This window comes from Cydia pomonella, chromosome 14, assembly GCF_033807575.1.
Source record: "Cydia pomonella isolate Wapato2018A chromosome 14, ilCydPomo1, whole genome shotgun sequence".
Classification (NCBI taxonomy): Eukaryota; Metazoa; Arthropoda; class Insecta; order Lepidoptera; family Tortricidae; genus Cydia; species Cydia pomonella.
This window is the reverse complement of record NC_084716.1, coordinates 13,970,278-13,985,276: the sequence shown is the minus strand read 5'-3', so window position 1 is coordinate 13,985,276 and position 14,999 is coordinate 13,970,278. Positions and strand designations below refer to the sequence as shown.

Genomic DNA, 14,999 nt, shown 5'->3' with positions numbered 1-14,999 from the left:
TGATCCTTTCAGCGGCAACTTAAGTGCACGGAGCTTTGCGATTGTGGGGGACAATGTAAATAATAAACATTTTTAAGTAAAATTCTATACTGTTTGTTTAATTTCTTTATAGATTTTGGGTCACTTGAAATCGTGCCCAGCTGAGCCATAAGTTTAAATATGCTTCTATCAAATAATTATTAAAATTGAGCTATATACTATATATACAGAGCGTCGGTGGCGTAATGCTTAAGACCGCTACCTCCTGTGCGGGAGGTCGTGGTTCGAATCCTGGCCGCATACCAATGTGTTTTCGAATCTCGATTTCATATGTACGTTTATTCGACGCTCTTACGGTGAAGGAAAACATCGTGAGGAAACCTGCACACGGCTGCGAGGAAACTCGAAGCTTGTGTGTGAAGTCGACCAACCCGCACTGGGCTCGCGTGAACGACTAAGGCCCGATCACCCTAATGCAGGGTAGGCTCGAGCCCCTCGGTGGGGACATATATGAGCTGATATGATGATATACTATATCTAATGAAAACTCCATCCTTATTAGTTACAGCTTACAGGACACTAGCAACCTATAAAACTCGTTTTTGATGTTCATAATTGGCTAAGAATTTTTTACGACTCTGCCGCGCGGTGTTCTATATTTTTTTAAACAATTTTTTTCTTAAATATTTGCAATGTTACTTATATTTTTGGAATCTGTATTAATGCGCCTTTTTAAATATTTTTTTTTTAATCCGATATCGGTAATCATTAAAAATTTATTGACCTTGAAAGATTTTTTTTACTCAAAAGATTTTAGATTTTGGGCCGTATTTCAATTTTTTTCTATGTAAAGGTGTTTTTTTTGTTTTAGAAAATGATTGACCATCTTTTATTTATCCGAAAATGATACCACACTTGCCCTAGTAGCTATAGTTTAGTAGTTATAACGACCAACAGTGCGCGCGGCGTAGGAAAACTTCACCCCCTCCCCCTCCCCCCTAGAGGGGTGTCTCCCGCTGCCTCCCGGGCGTTTTCGACTCTGGTCCACCTTAGTAACAAGTGTGCCAAGTCTCATGCTTTAATGAAAAAAATATTGGTATTGTCCTATAACGACCCCACTAATATGTGTGAGAACATTTGCGGCGTCGCATCTTGCACAGACTACACGCGCGGCTGGGGAGGCTGCGGAGAACGCGGCGAGACAACAACATGCCAAGTATTTACTCGAACTTGAAACCGGTTTACGATTTTATCCCTCTTGCTGTCGTGTCAGCCGGGCCTTGGTGAAATGTTGAAAATAGTAAATAATAATTATTATCATGCTTTTAATTTGCTTAGCAAGCTACATTCGAAAATATAAAATATATTTAAAGGATTTCCGACATTAGGATACTCAAAGAATATTGCTTGTTTGGTTTTAAATTGAATTTGACAAATGTTGATTGTTGGTTGGCTCTAGTAGGGTCCATGATTGTACTCACTTTTTTTTAAGAACATCTGTAATACCACGGTTGCAACGAAGAAATGAAATGAAATTAATATAGATCAAACCTTCGAGCAACACCGGCTTCCGACACGTCGGAAGGGAGAAGCCCAAGCGATATCTTACCATACAAATCATTCTGGCATTTTTTGTGGGGGGAAACGTGCACATAGTCGCATTACTTGCATTTTTGACTCACTACATACAAAATCCCATGTGTAATGACGACACAAATACATAGAAAATGACACACGTCAACGACAAATCTTGCACACCTCTATCTCTTTGTGTACGGACGAGTCACAACATGCATGGCCATAGGTACAGCTGTTATACCTATGCTTCGGCAGAGGGGAAATAGAACGAATGCCGGCTCCCTTCCTGGTGTTGCTTGAAGGATCAAACCTTCTTATACTTGGTTTATTATTGATAATTTTAGAAAAAACTGTAACAAGTACCATGTGTTTTGATTTTTCTTCTGCCACCCCGGCGGTGAAGGGAACTTTCGGGGGAGGTGTAATATGGCAATTAGCCACTTTCAGTGATTAGCAGTAACACTGGTTTACTGCTACATAACGCAAATTGCTTGTCTAAGCGATAACCTGACATGTATAAATAGATTGGTATCCTATGAATAAACAGCCTTAATTATACTGATAAACTACGTGTTTGAATTCTACTCTCCTGCGCTGACTCTGCCCGGACACCCTCTACTCCCTAACTACCGCAAAATTTAGGTGCACTGTATAGTAGGGTGGGAAAGCATTAAACCCTAATTGCTCTAGAACAGTGGTTCCTAACCTTTTGAGTCCTGTCACCCCTAAGACTAACTAGGGATAGTCTTTCTTATAGGACTAATCTTTTTTTATCTTTAATTAGCCCCAGATTAGGAACCGCTGCTCTATAAGTTTGTTGTATGGATGTATAATCTTCTACTGTTAGCTTTCTATCTATAACCATAGATAGGGCTTCGTTAGAACTTAATGGTTTATTAGTTTATGGTTTCGATCTAATTAAATCGGCAATTTCTTTGGCGTAAGAAGGGCTTTTTAACAATTCTTTCACAACAAATTCAAAATTGTGAGCAGATCTTTTATTAAGTTTTTCATCCGTATCATCAGTTAAAATTTCTGACATTACTTTAATAATTTTTGATGAAGGATGACCTTCAAGTGACTCTTGAAAACGTTTAAGGTCACGGCGCTTCTGTTACTCACTTGGAGTCTCGTTCGAAGTTGAGGCGGTTGAATCAAACTTAGAGTCATAATTTTCAGTAGAAAAACTTTCAGTTTGAGTGTGATCAGGAACTGGAGTTGAAGTTGATGGAGCAGTTTGACTTCCGAGCAGCGCTGGACCATCCTGATCTATGTTATTTTGAATAGGGTTATTGTTCGACTGAAGTAAGCCAAGACGTTTTATATCAAAAGAAGATGCAAGCCAGTCCTGATTTTTCTTGCTAAAACGAGACATGTTTCGGCCACTACACCGTGTCCAATAAGTTCGAATACAGTTATGATCCTTAATAAAATAAATTTAGGCGTAGTTTATGTTATGAAAATTATATTAAATGAAAGCCACATTTATATACAATATTTACAACAAATGTTTTGGAATAACTCCACCTTTAACTTTTTTTACAAGTTTCAAACGTTTCTCAAAAGAGTCACAAGCGGCACGCACCGCATCCATCGGCATATCGTCCCATATTTGCATGATAACCTTTTTAAAATGGCTCAGGTTTGCGACTTTATAATTATTTAGTTTCGAGAGCATGTATGACCATACGAAATAATCTAGTACGTTTAAATCTGGAGAACTTGGTGGCCATTCAGTTTTCGGCAAAAAATCGGTCAAATTAGCCTTGCACCAAGCTTGAACAGCGTTTGCCGTATGCGACGGAGCTCTGTCTTGTTGGAAAACATAATAATCGTCTGCAAACATATTTTTTAAATTTGGGGCAACATTTTTCTCCAAAACCTCCGATTTATAGTATGCCGCATTGATTTTGACGCCTTTATCAATAAAAACTAGAGGCAGTTTGCCCCTCTTACAAAGAGCACCCCAAACCATCACTGATGGTGAGCTCTGGAACCTAGGCACATTCTTTTCATACTCTGGAATGTCTTCTATCCGTGCTGCCCACAACCGGTCGTTCTGGGCGTTATGAGGCTGCTCTAACACAAAGAGTTTCTCGTCTGAGAAAACAAATTCGTCACCTGCGTGCCAAGAAAGTATGGTGCTACATCTTTCTACTCTCTTTTTCTTGGTTGCATCTGAAATGCCATGTACTTTTCGTTTTTTATAAGCATGACATCCAAGATCTTTTTTCAATATATTATGTACAGATCCCCTGGAAATTTTCAGATCAGCAGCAAATTTTCTAATAGATCGGTGTTTTTTCCGCCGAATTCGCTCTCTTATAGCCTTTACCACTTTTTCAGTTCTAGCTGAGCGGGGCCGACCGGATCTTTTCCTGTCCTCTGTAGAAGAGATCTCTTTATACCTTTTTATAGTAGTATAAACCAGATTCCGTTTAATTCCATGCGGTTGTAACGCCTTGAATATAGCACATGGCCTGTCGCCTTTAAGGAATTTTCTAATAATTTCTTCACGAACGTACTTCATCGTGTATTCAAGCCAAACTAAAAATACGTGACTCATGAAATTATAGTACTATGTTTATGTCAATATACTTTTTAAATTAAAATAAGAATTTTATATCCAGCGATCCGTATGTCTATACAGCAAGTGCTAAAAGTTTGTATTCGAACTTATTGGACACGGTGTATTTAAATAAAGTGTCTCGCAACGATTGATAAATTTACTTACATAATCTTTTATAATTGGATTACTCAGATCAGTATCCCTTAAAATCCTATCAGGCGATATGTAATTAAAAATTACTCTAATTCGTTCTTTCACATCTAAATCCTTGGGTCTGGTTTTCGTGCCATGAGATTTTGCTGCAGCTACAAGAATTTTGTAAATTTCAAGTCTGGTAGCAGTCTTGGGGTGAGCATCTCCTATCGATAATGATGACGTTTCCGGAGGTTGAAGAACGTCCTCATCTGCCACTCGCTGACCAACAAGAGGGTTGGCGCCCTCTTGCCCCTCTCGCATTAAGTCCCCCAGTCGAGGCCCGGAAGGACATCCCCCAGCAGAACGGGTCAGCTCCTGCTGAGGCAAAGCAGCGCCATGGGTCTTTACCGGCTCCATGACGCCTCACCCCCGCTCCTCCAGATATCACGTACTGGCATTGGGTTTCAGCAATGCTTAACGAGGGCGGACCCCTTCCCAATGCCACATGATATCCTTCATCAGAGATTTTACAGATTATGCTGACACAATCGTTCGGAGGACACGCGGCGATCAAGTAGATAGTCTACAGGAAATCAAATGATGTACAATAGCTTTAATTCACAACAAGAAAATAGCACTTCGTAATTAAACTTGAAATCGTAATACTTGAAAAGTGACAACACTAATTTAATTATTAGAACATAAAAAATATTTTTTTTTCTTATTAGTAGCACTGCTTCTTATATACTATTCGTTAGTTTTAAAATAAAATGCGACCCTTTTGGGATTGTCGAGAAATAAATAATTTTTAAATTGGTGATACCGTCCTCTAGAGTCATCATTTACAATTTTTAGTAAGTAAATAATAACTACCTTAATATAAATATGTATGAACTATTTTTTAAGAGGCATGAAATGTGAGTAATTGTGAAAAACCCGTGAACAAGATGCATGTAACTGCGTCTAAATATCGGGAGCTCAAAAACAATATAAAAGGTAATCACGGTTTATATCCCGGTATTTAAATCTAGTGAAATTAATCGTTAATCATCAAAAACTGTCAAATAACTTATTTCATTTCTTTTTTTTTAATGGGAACCGCCTTCGGGAAAAAATTATATACCCCATACCTATTCTTGTCCAGTCGCTATCCCGTCGCAAATTTCTACCAAAAAGTAATTAATAACTAATAATATGATAATTAATAACCATCCGGGTAATTACCTAGTTTTTGATCTCGGTGCGGAGGACAAAATGTATCGTGAATATATGCTATGAAAAAATAAATAGTTACTTTAGTTTTAGCATTACAATAATTACGATTTACATTAATGCAGTTTTTTGGATACTAATGTATTTTTATTCAAATTCTTGAAAAAAATCGGACATTGTTTTTACGTCCGGAAAGCCCGGTCGTTCAGAGGGGCTGGGATGATATCCTCTGCAGGCTACGTCACGCAAATTTACAGGCTGGTGCCTCGGGAACTTATCTGGCGCGTTTTAAGGCCACCTCCAAGCCTGAGTCGGGTGCGTGGTTGCACGCCTTGCCATCCCCTATCTTGGCACACTGCTGGAAAATGATTCCCTAAGGATCGCAGTGGCCTTAAGGTTGGGGTACAAGGTGTGCGACGCGCACCGCTGCATTTGCGGAATGATGGTGGAGGAGAACGGCCATCATGGACTCAGCTGCCAGAGATGCGCCGGTCGTTTCCCCAGGCACCATTCTCTAAACGAAATCATTCGTCGAGCGATGCTCTCGGTAGGTGTTCCGTTCCTCCTGGAACCACCAGGGTTGTCTCGAACAGACGGTAAACGACCCGACGGGCTGACGCTGGTTCCACGGCACAGAGGACGGTGTCTTATATGGGATGCAACCTGTGTGAGTACATTTGCTGCATCCCATATAGGACACACTGCTAAGTCGGCAGGCTCAGCGGCAGAGACTGCCGCCAAAAGCAAGCGCTTGAAATACTTTGCCTTGGAAGCCACGTACGACTTCGTGCCCGTCGCCTTCGAGACAGCCGGGCCCTGGGGGCGGGAGGCGCGTGAGCTCTTCCGAGAGCTTGGCAAGCGACTTAGGGAGAAAAGAAATGACCCCCGTTCTGAGTCATGGCTTGTCCAACAGATCTCCATCGCCATACAGCGGGGTAACGCTGCTAGTGTGATGGGGACCTTTGGACCCGGCATGACTCAGAACGGGTTTTAGTTTTTTAATGTTGTTTTGTATTTTTTCCTTTAACTGAGAATGACCAATATGTTCAATTTATTCCGCCGAATTTGGTCTAAGGATTACAGTTAGGGTTTGCAGGACAGATCTTAAATGTATGGGAAGTTCCATGGATCCGGATCCAGATCGGAATAATTTCAGACATTTCGGATTCGGATAATCCGGATTGCAAACCCTAATGACAGTAAATCAGGTTTCCGTAATTTTCAATACTTACATTACTTTCAGGACTAACATGGAACGATCGTACACTATTACTCCCCCGCCGAAGCCGAAGAGATTCAAAAAGAATAATTATGTTTGGCGCGTCACAGCCTTCCTCCAAGAACGTCAGAGTCAACGCATATATATTTTTGGATTTTAGGAAGCCCAACCACCTCAAGTGCCTCCCAGCAAAAGAAATATGTCGTTTAATTGTTGTAAATTTTAAAATAGATATTTTGCCAATTTTGAGTTGTTTACTGTTGACAATTAAATATATCCGTCTTAATCAATTAGGTCACATATTAATTATATTTGTGCTTAGTCCGAGGTAGTTATTACATGTAGTATCCTGATTCCAGCGTCTAACGTCGCGATTTCAGAGCTTAAAAAAAAATAACCCTACCTGGCAACACTATGGTCACCATACTTCATTCTGTTTTCGCGCGATAAACTAACGTTTCGCGTCCCATTAAAATAAATAGTTTTATGTATGGTATTACATAAAAGATTTCATAATTTGTCTGAAAAAGAATCTTAAAAGAGCTAGTGAAGGTGAGGAACACGATGCACGAAAATTGCGGAAGATACGGAAGATGGAAAAGAAAATACAGAAATACAAAGAAGCCTTGACTGGTAAGCTTTCATCAAACATTGAATTTAGACTTGTTATACTAATTTTTTTCCACACGTAGCTGGTTATTTTGAGTGCTTTGTACCTCAGCACAGTAAAATGTCGTTGTGATATTATGAATATGCGTAAAATTATTCATAACCTATAGCGGGTTACTCGAGTTTCGGAACCCGTTTCTCTCGTTGAGAGAAGCTATCTGGTCTTTTACCCCCATTTTCCGTTGGAAAAGGGGAAGATCTCGTTGAGATATTATAGGACCTTAAGAAAATGACAATATTTTACATGACCTCATGCCGGGTTCTTTCGAATTTCGAAAATCCGATGTCCCCGTTGGGTGAAATGAACTTAGAAGATAACATCTAAGCATACCCCCAGACTCCGTTGGATCAAGGGGAGGATCTCGTTGAGATAGTATGCTTATTTTAAAGAGAGGTGTGATATGGGCCCATATTTTTAGTTCTTACTCAATTCACTAGGCAAGTGGCTCTGAAATATGGGTATATACCTAAATACTTACCATAAGCGTGTGACTGAAATCTAACTTATCATGAAAAAATTTCAGCCACTGATCCAGAAACGCTATCAATTTTGGAACAAGATAGTGTGGATGAAAATTTCAATAAGTCAGAAGAAGTTAATGCTCATAGTGACAAACCAGAAGACACCCAAGAACACAGTCAAGAACATGAAGAAGAGGAAGTTGACATTGAGACAGAGGAAGACCTACCTCAAGACATACTAGCTGCCCTCGGAGAAGGAGGACAAGATGACAATGCCAACTATGGAGCTGAAATAAAACCAGAGATTGTTAAGATAATCAATACTATACTAACAGACGGAATGAATAAAGAAATGCATGAATCCTTATCAAAAACTAAGATCCCAAGAAACATCAAACTGTTAGTTCCCCCAAGACTAAATACAGAATTTGCAGGTTTACTCAACAACTCCATGACTAATAGAGACAACTTACTGAAGGATAGGCAGCAAGACCTGGGCAGAGCAATTGCTTTAATTACTGAAACAATTAATGATCTAACCAAGAAAGATTTTGACAAATTGCAGGCAATAAAGTCCCTGAGTGACAGCATAAGATTACTCAGTAACCTGCATTACAATTACACTCAAATTCGCAGAAAAATGATTGCACCATTTATGGATAAGTCATTGACACAAAACCTAAGTGAAAACAAGAGGTCTGAGTTTTTATATTCTAAACTAGAGGAATCAGTAAAAACATCTTCTTCATTGCAGAACTTCACGCACAATCAACATTCTAAAACCCAAAAACACACCAAAAAACTATCAGAATCCCAGGCGGCAAACCGCCCCAAACCAGTACACGCCCAGAACAAACAACATAAATTACAAACCAAGACCATACCAAAGCAATCAGGCTTCAAACTACAAGCCTCAGCGCAACAACAACAAGTGAGGTCAACCCGCCGACCAACAACATCCCATCATCGAGGAGGTCGTGCGAGGTACCCATAAAGGTAAATTTTGCTGCCCGCCTCAAACATTTTTATACTTGTTGGACATTTTTGACAAACGATGAAACAATCCTAAATTGGATAAAGGGATATTCCATTCCTTTTAATAGACGTATGCTAAGGGATGCATACAGACGAGCACTAAATAAGAAAAAAGGCAAAAGTGGACAAGCAGCGAAAAACATTAAGAAATGGAAGTATGAAGATGAAATGGCTTTTGTTGCTTCGTTCTTTGTCGAGAGAATATCTTTAGAATCCGTTGAGCTGACAAGTGACGATGAAGAGTCACAGCCGAATAGCGATACAGGAACTGAAATTCAGAACCATCACTTCAACAATGAGATCGATAATACTGTTGATATTGCTGCTGCAGAAAATATTACGGCCACCGAAATTCAGAACGAAGATGACATTACTGCCAGTAACAAATCCTCACAACCACTACTCAGTCAAGCAAAAAAGGCCAAGACAATAAAGAGAGGTAAAATTCAACCACCACAAACAGCATCCGCTGTATTGATGTCGAAATTGTTAGAAGCGCAAAATAAATCTCCACGACAAGACATCAGATACAGTAAAGAAGTTTTCTCCTTACTTACAAGCCATCGCAAAAAACTAAATATTCAGTTTAGTTTCCGAAATGGAGTTACAGCAGCTCGCACCACCTAACTTTGCTACAGCTACACCACCGTATGCCTATGCTTCATCTCCAGCATCGACTTCTTCGAGCGTACAAGCGAGTGCTACACCTATGCCTCCGTCTCCTGAGCTTTGGAACACTAACGAGTGGAATAATAATAATCAAGCATAAATCTTTACCATGAATACTAGATCAAAAGTTTGATTAAATATTAATAATAAACAAATTGTTTTTTACTTACCGTAAACACACAGCAAGCTTTTCTTTAGGTAGCAGGCATTTTCTAAAGTTTGTGTTTTTTTTGACAATGTTATTTTCAATTTTTTTCAACAAATCGTTAAATTTGAATGTACCTACACATTCGGAAGTACTGAAAAAACTTTTCTTCGTCATCAACTAAGTGCCTGAATAATGTCCAATATTCTCCTTCCGTTTTGCGTTTTTTTATACAATTGTGAATCCAGTAGCGTCGAATGTTTTTTGGGCATTCCTCTTCCTCTTCATCCAAAATTATAGCAATCATTGCCAGTTGTTCAATCGTTAGTTTCCTTATAGCCATAACTATTTCAATATTTCACCACTTTAACGCGTCTACGCAACACTGATATTTGTACGAGAATGAACCGATGCTTTACGAGTGTATTGAAAGGATTTCTGCGTTGTTACATACGGGCATCATACAGATTAAATACGGGTTACATACGGGTTGTAAACGGGTTCAGAACGCTATTGGCCCGCTTCAGTGGGCGAAATAGAGCGTATCGGATTGCTTTCCGTGCCGGATACGTTCCTAGCACGGTCATGGTATGCTACGGGATAGTGGGCAGAGACCTTAATCCTGTAATTATAAGTGACAAATTTGCAAAATAGTAGAGATAATAAAGCATTGTTTATTCAATCAGTAAATAAGATACTGCTATTGAGTTTTATTAGTGATAATTAGCAGAATAAATTGAAACTTATTTAGAGGCGTAGTCACTAGAAATTATACAATTACTTATTCAGTTTGAGGTTGATAGATAGTTAGAAGTTGACAAATTTTGATTTTGATACTAAATAAAAGTACTTAAATATCAAGATTTAATAGCGCTCAATACAAATAATGTGGACTAAATTTTGAAGCGGTAATGAACATACGTTCATTATTATCTGACACAAATGCATATGTAATTGTGCAAAACTTCAAGCATCTTTCATTCGAATAATTTCAAATAAGTAATGAAGTAGAAATCGAATATAAAGTTGTTCATTGCTATCGAAATTATAAGTTTCGACTTCGAAACTGCCCCTGGTTATCGCAATTCGCAAATTTGATCATATCCAACTAATCTAACCATGCACCATTAGCTGACGAATAACTCACCAAGTGGTTAGTCAACTTTTTCCCTTCAATATTCACATATTATAATAACCAACCATCAGGAATCAAACAGTTGCTAAGACAAATAAAGTTAATAAAGATTAAAATACAATGGAATGAAAGGCCTTTTTATAGGCCTCGAGTGTCTAGAAGTTAATATTCAGCTCGCCTTCTGGCCTCGCTCCAGCTCAACCTGACCCGAATCAGATTATGATTCAAGTTTTTTTTATACTACGACGGTAGCAAACAAGCATACGGCCCGCCTGATGGTAAGCAGTCTCCGTAGCCTATGTACGCCTGCAACTCCGGAGGAGTTACATGCGCGTCGCCGACCCTAAACCCACCCCCCCTCGTTGAGCTCTGGCAACCTGCAAGAGTTCTGGAGTTTATGCTTTGCAAGCTGATGACAGTTTAACAATGAAAAAAATAAATAAACAAATAATAATAATAATAATATTGTATTGCAAATGGGATGCTTGGCATTGAATGTGTTAACCTAACATTAACACGTTCGCTGCGATATAAGGCTTAAATGCCCTATGCATGTACTCCCACTCCGTGCGGAGGCGAAAAACGGTGAACTTCCCGTGGTGCGGGGGGGTGTATAATGAGAATTTCTATATGTACAAAAGAGACAAGTATAGGTTTGAGTTTAGGACTTTAAGGGCTACTAAATAAAGCATTAAAACTGTGGTAAGGTTTTTCGGCCTGATAACGCACTGATTAATATTTTTTTCGATTCCTTGCGGGTAATAGGCCGTAAGGCCCGACATAGATCACAAGGTCTCTCCACCCCTTCCCGCACTGTTGTAGGTGATAGAATAGTTTACTTCCGATTAGTGTTGTGACATCATTAGCGGGAATAGACGTAAATACGATAGTGCACTATTCAAGTGTTTGTTTACGTTTTTGTGATAGTTCATGGTGTTTTATCATTTATTATGCTTCGGTCAAATAAACGGTGCAGAAGAATGCTGGAATTATCGTTTCAGCAAAATGAAAACAGTGAAAGTGAAAATTCTGATGCGGACAAATCGAGATGGAGAAAAGTGTTTATCAAAAATAATATAAAAAATAATGACTCGCAGCAAAATCGATCCGAAATAAACATCGTCAATCCTGGGCCAAGTAAGGAACCGGAAACTGTCCCAGAGCTACAGCGGAACTACGTGAGTAGAGGAACAGCGAGCACAATTACAATTACCGCTCCTAAAAAACGCAAGTATAATGTGCCAGAGCCTGACACCAGCCGACTTTCTCCTATTCATTTGAAACCGTTATTTCAAACCGATCTAGAAAATACCCCTAGAGCCCGGAAAGTACAACTGTTGAACGAAGGTGACAAAGAGTCGATTTACGTGAGCCCTAGTACTGGTAAAACCTTACAAGTTTTAAAAAATGCTGAAACGTTACCAAGAAACAACCCACAAACTCAATCCATTTTCCGTTCGCCGGCAGTCTATGACACTAAAAACGCGTCGACGTTGACAAGCAGGTGTAGTTCCGTAAGCGATATATCGTGTGCAAAATCTCTTCCGTGCCCGTTAAACAAAGATGCAATTGATGAATTATTAGCTGGACCATCTTTTGAAGACCAACAAAACGAATCGTTTTTGGAAACCAGCTCTAATAACATGAATGCAGCCTCTCCAGCCCAATCCCCAAATCTTCGCAAGACCGTTCGTAGTCCGTTAAATAATGATGCAATTGATAATATAGCAGCAGGACCATCTTTTGAAAACTATCAAAACGAATCGTTTTTGGAGACCAGTTCTAATAATGTGAATGTAGCCTCTCCAGCCTATTCCACAAATTTTGATAAGACTGCTCGTAAGATAGGGGAATCGGTTGACATAGAACCTACCAATGAAGACCACTCGGACACGGATGAAGATTTTAACCCAAATCTAATCAGTTCTCAATCAGATACCAGTAGCACTTCTTCCGGAAGCGATTTCTCGGTTAGTGAAGATGATTCCGAAAATGTCGAAGAAATGCAACCCAACGTAATTCCTCCAGTAGCAAATTCTATGGGCGAAGATGAGTGGCAAGATATTGATGATACGATTCCTAATTTCGAAGAATTCACTGAAAATTGTAAGATAAACATTCCCGATGATGCAGTCACCCCTGAAGATTATTACAATTTATTTGTTACAAAGGATATTATTGCTAAGATGGTCGTAGAAACAAATAATTATGCCCAAAAATTCATAGCAGGTAATCAAGTTAAGCCCAAATCACGAGTTCGAGCTTGGATTCCTACAGATCAAGAGGAAATGAAAAAGTTTTTGGGCGTGATTATGGTGATGGGTTTAGTAAAACTACCACACATAAATGATTACTGGTCGAGAAAGAGTATTTATAGAAATCAGTATGTGGTTTCAGCTATGAAGAGAGACCGATTTCTGCTAATTTTGAAATTTTGGCACTTTAGTCAAGAGGACCCTGATGATAGAAATAAACTTGCTAAAATTAAAGATGTGTTTTCTATGCTGCTTCAGAGATTTCACACGGTCTTAATACCCGGAAAGTATTTAGTAATCGATGAATCGATGATACCATGGCGGGGACGATTAAAATTTCGACAGTATTTAAAAGGTAAGTCCCATAAATACGGGGTGAAGCTGTACAAATTATGTACGCCGGATGGGTATACTTTCAACGTGAATGTTTATACTGGTAAAGGTGATAATGGCAGAGAGTTAAATCACGGAAAAGAGACTGTTTTAAGATTAATAAGGGGCCTTGAAAATGAAGGAAGAACCGTAGTGACTGATAATTTCTACAATTCAATAGATCTTGCAGAGGAGCTTATACGCAAAAAAACATTCCTTTGTGGTACTTTGCGTCCAAATCGGAAAGGTCTCCCAAAACGCATAGTAGCATCAAAACTAAAAAAAGGCCAAATAACTGGTGCAATGAATGAGAATGGGGTTCGAATTATAAAATGGGTGGATAAGAGACCAGTTAATATGATTTCTACATGTCGGGATCATGATTTGATGATAAAGGACACCGGTAAGATAAGACGTACTACCGGAGAAGCAATTAAAAAACCACAGTGCATCATGACCTACAATGAAAATAAAAAGGGTATAGACTTTAGTGACCAGATGTCATCGTACTACACAACCCTAAAGAGAGGAATCAAGTGGTTTCGTAAAGTCATGCTTGAATTGCTATTTGGGACAGCTTTGGTCAATAGCTGGGTGGTTTACAATATTCGGCAGCCAGTTCCAATTTCAAAGAAAGATTTCATCGAAGCGATCATAGCAGCATATACCAAAACGCCAATCACGGATACTAACTCAGGTAAGTCTATTATTTATTATTTCAATCATTTAAGGTCACCCGAGGCAAATGCAACTATGAGGGTAACGTAACGAATTAAAATTGCTCTTAATTTAATATATAATTTTTATAAAGATCAAGCTCTGTTTTATTTTGACAAAACAATAATAGTTCTATGTTCGCTCAAACAGTTGTTGGGTCTTACAAATTGGATTAAATTAAAATGTATTTCAATTAGTTACATTGGCACTTACGCAACTATGACATAAGTGCATATACATAATTAGTATTGTATGAAATATTTATTTAATAATATCATGAGTAATTTTCATGCAGTTATATGATAATATTATGTATCTATTTATATACAGAACTAGCTTCTACCCAGGTTTCAAAATCGGTCCAGCGGTTTAGGCGTAAAGAGATAACATACAGACAGATAGGTAGTTACTTTCGTATTTATAATATTAGTATGGCAATAGATCCCGCAATGTAAATCTAGTTCCCGCAAAACAAGCCTTACAGTTAATTGGTGGGTAAGGCAAGAATTATTAGTGAAAAAATAATGCCATATTAATAATATATATTATTTACTTTCAGATGGTCAAAATGAGGTAGTCTTAAAGAAAAAACACAACTTCGAAAAGAAAGGTGAGAAGAGGAGAATTTGTGCCGGCTGCTACCAAAAGCTGCGTGGTACACTCAACAGCCGAGAAGCAAATAGAAAAGTAAAGAAAATAAAATCTTTCTGCGTAGAATGTAAGAAAGGATACTGCTTGTCATGTTTCTATAAAACTCACATGTAATTAATTAATTTTTCACATATAATGTGAAAAATAATACTGGCTGTCTATTTTTTTTGATTCTTTAATAAATGATATAAAAAGGA

At 38.6% G+C, this 14,999-nt stretch overlaps 2 protein-coding genes across 2 annotated transcripts; both read left to right on the top strand.

The window, feature by feature from the left end:
• The first annotated feature begins 7,260 nt into the window (after positions 1-7,260).
• Positions 7,261-8,817, top strand: LOC133525294 (myelin transcription factor 1-like protein). The gene is made up of 2 exons (XM_061861580.1): positions 7,261-7,325; positions 7,886-8,817. The coding sequence occupies exons 1-2, from the start codon at positions 7,286-7,288 to the stop codon at positions 8,815-8,817; spliced, it is 972 nt and encodes a 323-aa protein (XP_061717564.1). The 5' UTR covers positions 7,261-7,285.
• A 2,916-nt stretch (positions 8,818-11,733) lies between these two features.
• Positions 11,734-14,999, top strand: LOC133525005 (piggyBac transposable element-derived protein 4-like). Its single transcript, XM_061861188.1, has 2 exons — positions 11,734-14,131; positions 14,711-14,999. The coding sequence occupies exons 1-2, from the start codon at positions 11,758-11,760 to the stop codon at positions 14,914-14,916; spliced, it is 2,580 nt and encodes an 859-aa protein (XP_061717172.1). The 5' UTR covers positions 11,734-11,757; the 3' UTR covers positions 14,917-14,999.

Excerpts from the sequence above, each read along its gene's own strand:
- LOC133525005 (XM_061861188.1), top strand. The coding sequence starts at position 11,758 with ATGCTTCGGTCAAATAAACGGTGCAGAAGAATGCTGGAATTATCGTTT. Across the intron at positions 14,132-14,710 it reads AATCACGGATACTAACTCAG|ATGGTCAAAATGAGGTAGTC; the intron begins GTAAGTCTATTA and ends ATTTACTTTCAG.
- LOC133525294 (XM_061861580.1), top strand. The coding sequence starts at position 7,286 with ATGGAAAAGAAAATACAGAAATACAAAGAAGCCTTGACTG. Across the intron at positions 7,326-7,885 it reads ATACAAAGAAGCCTTGACTG|CCACTGATCCAGAAACGCTA; the intron begins GTAAGCTTTCAT and ends AAAAAATTTCAG.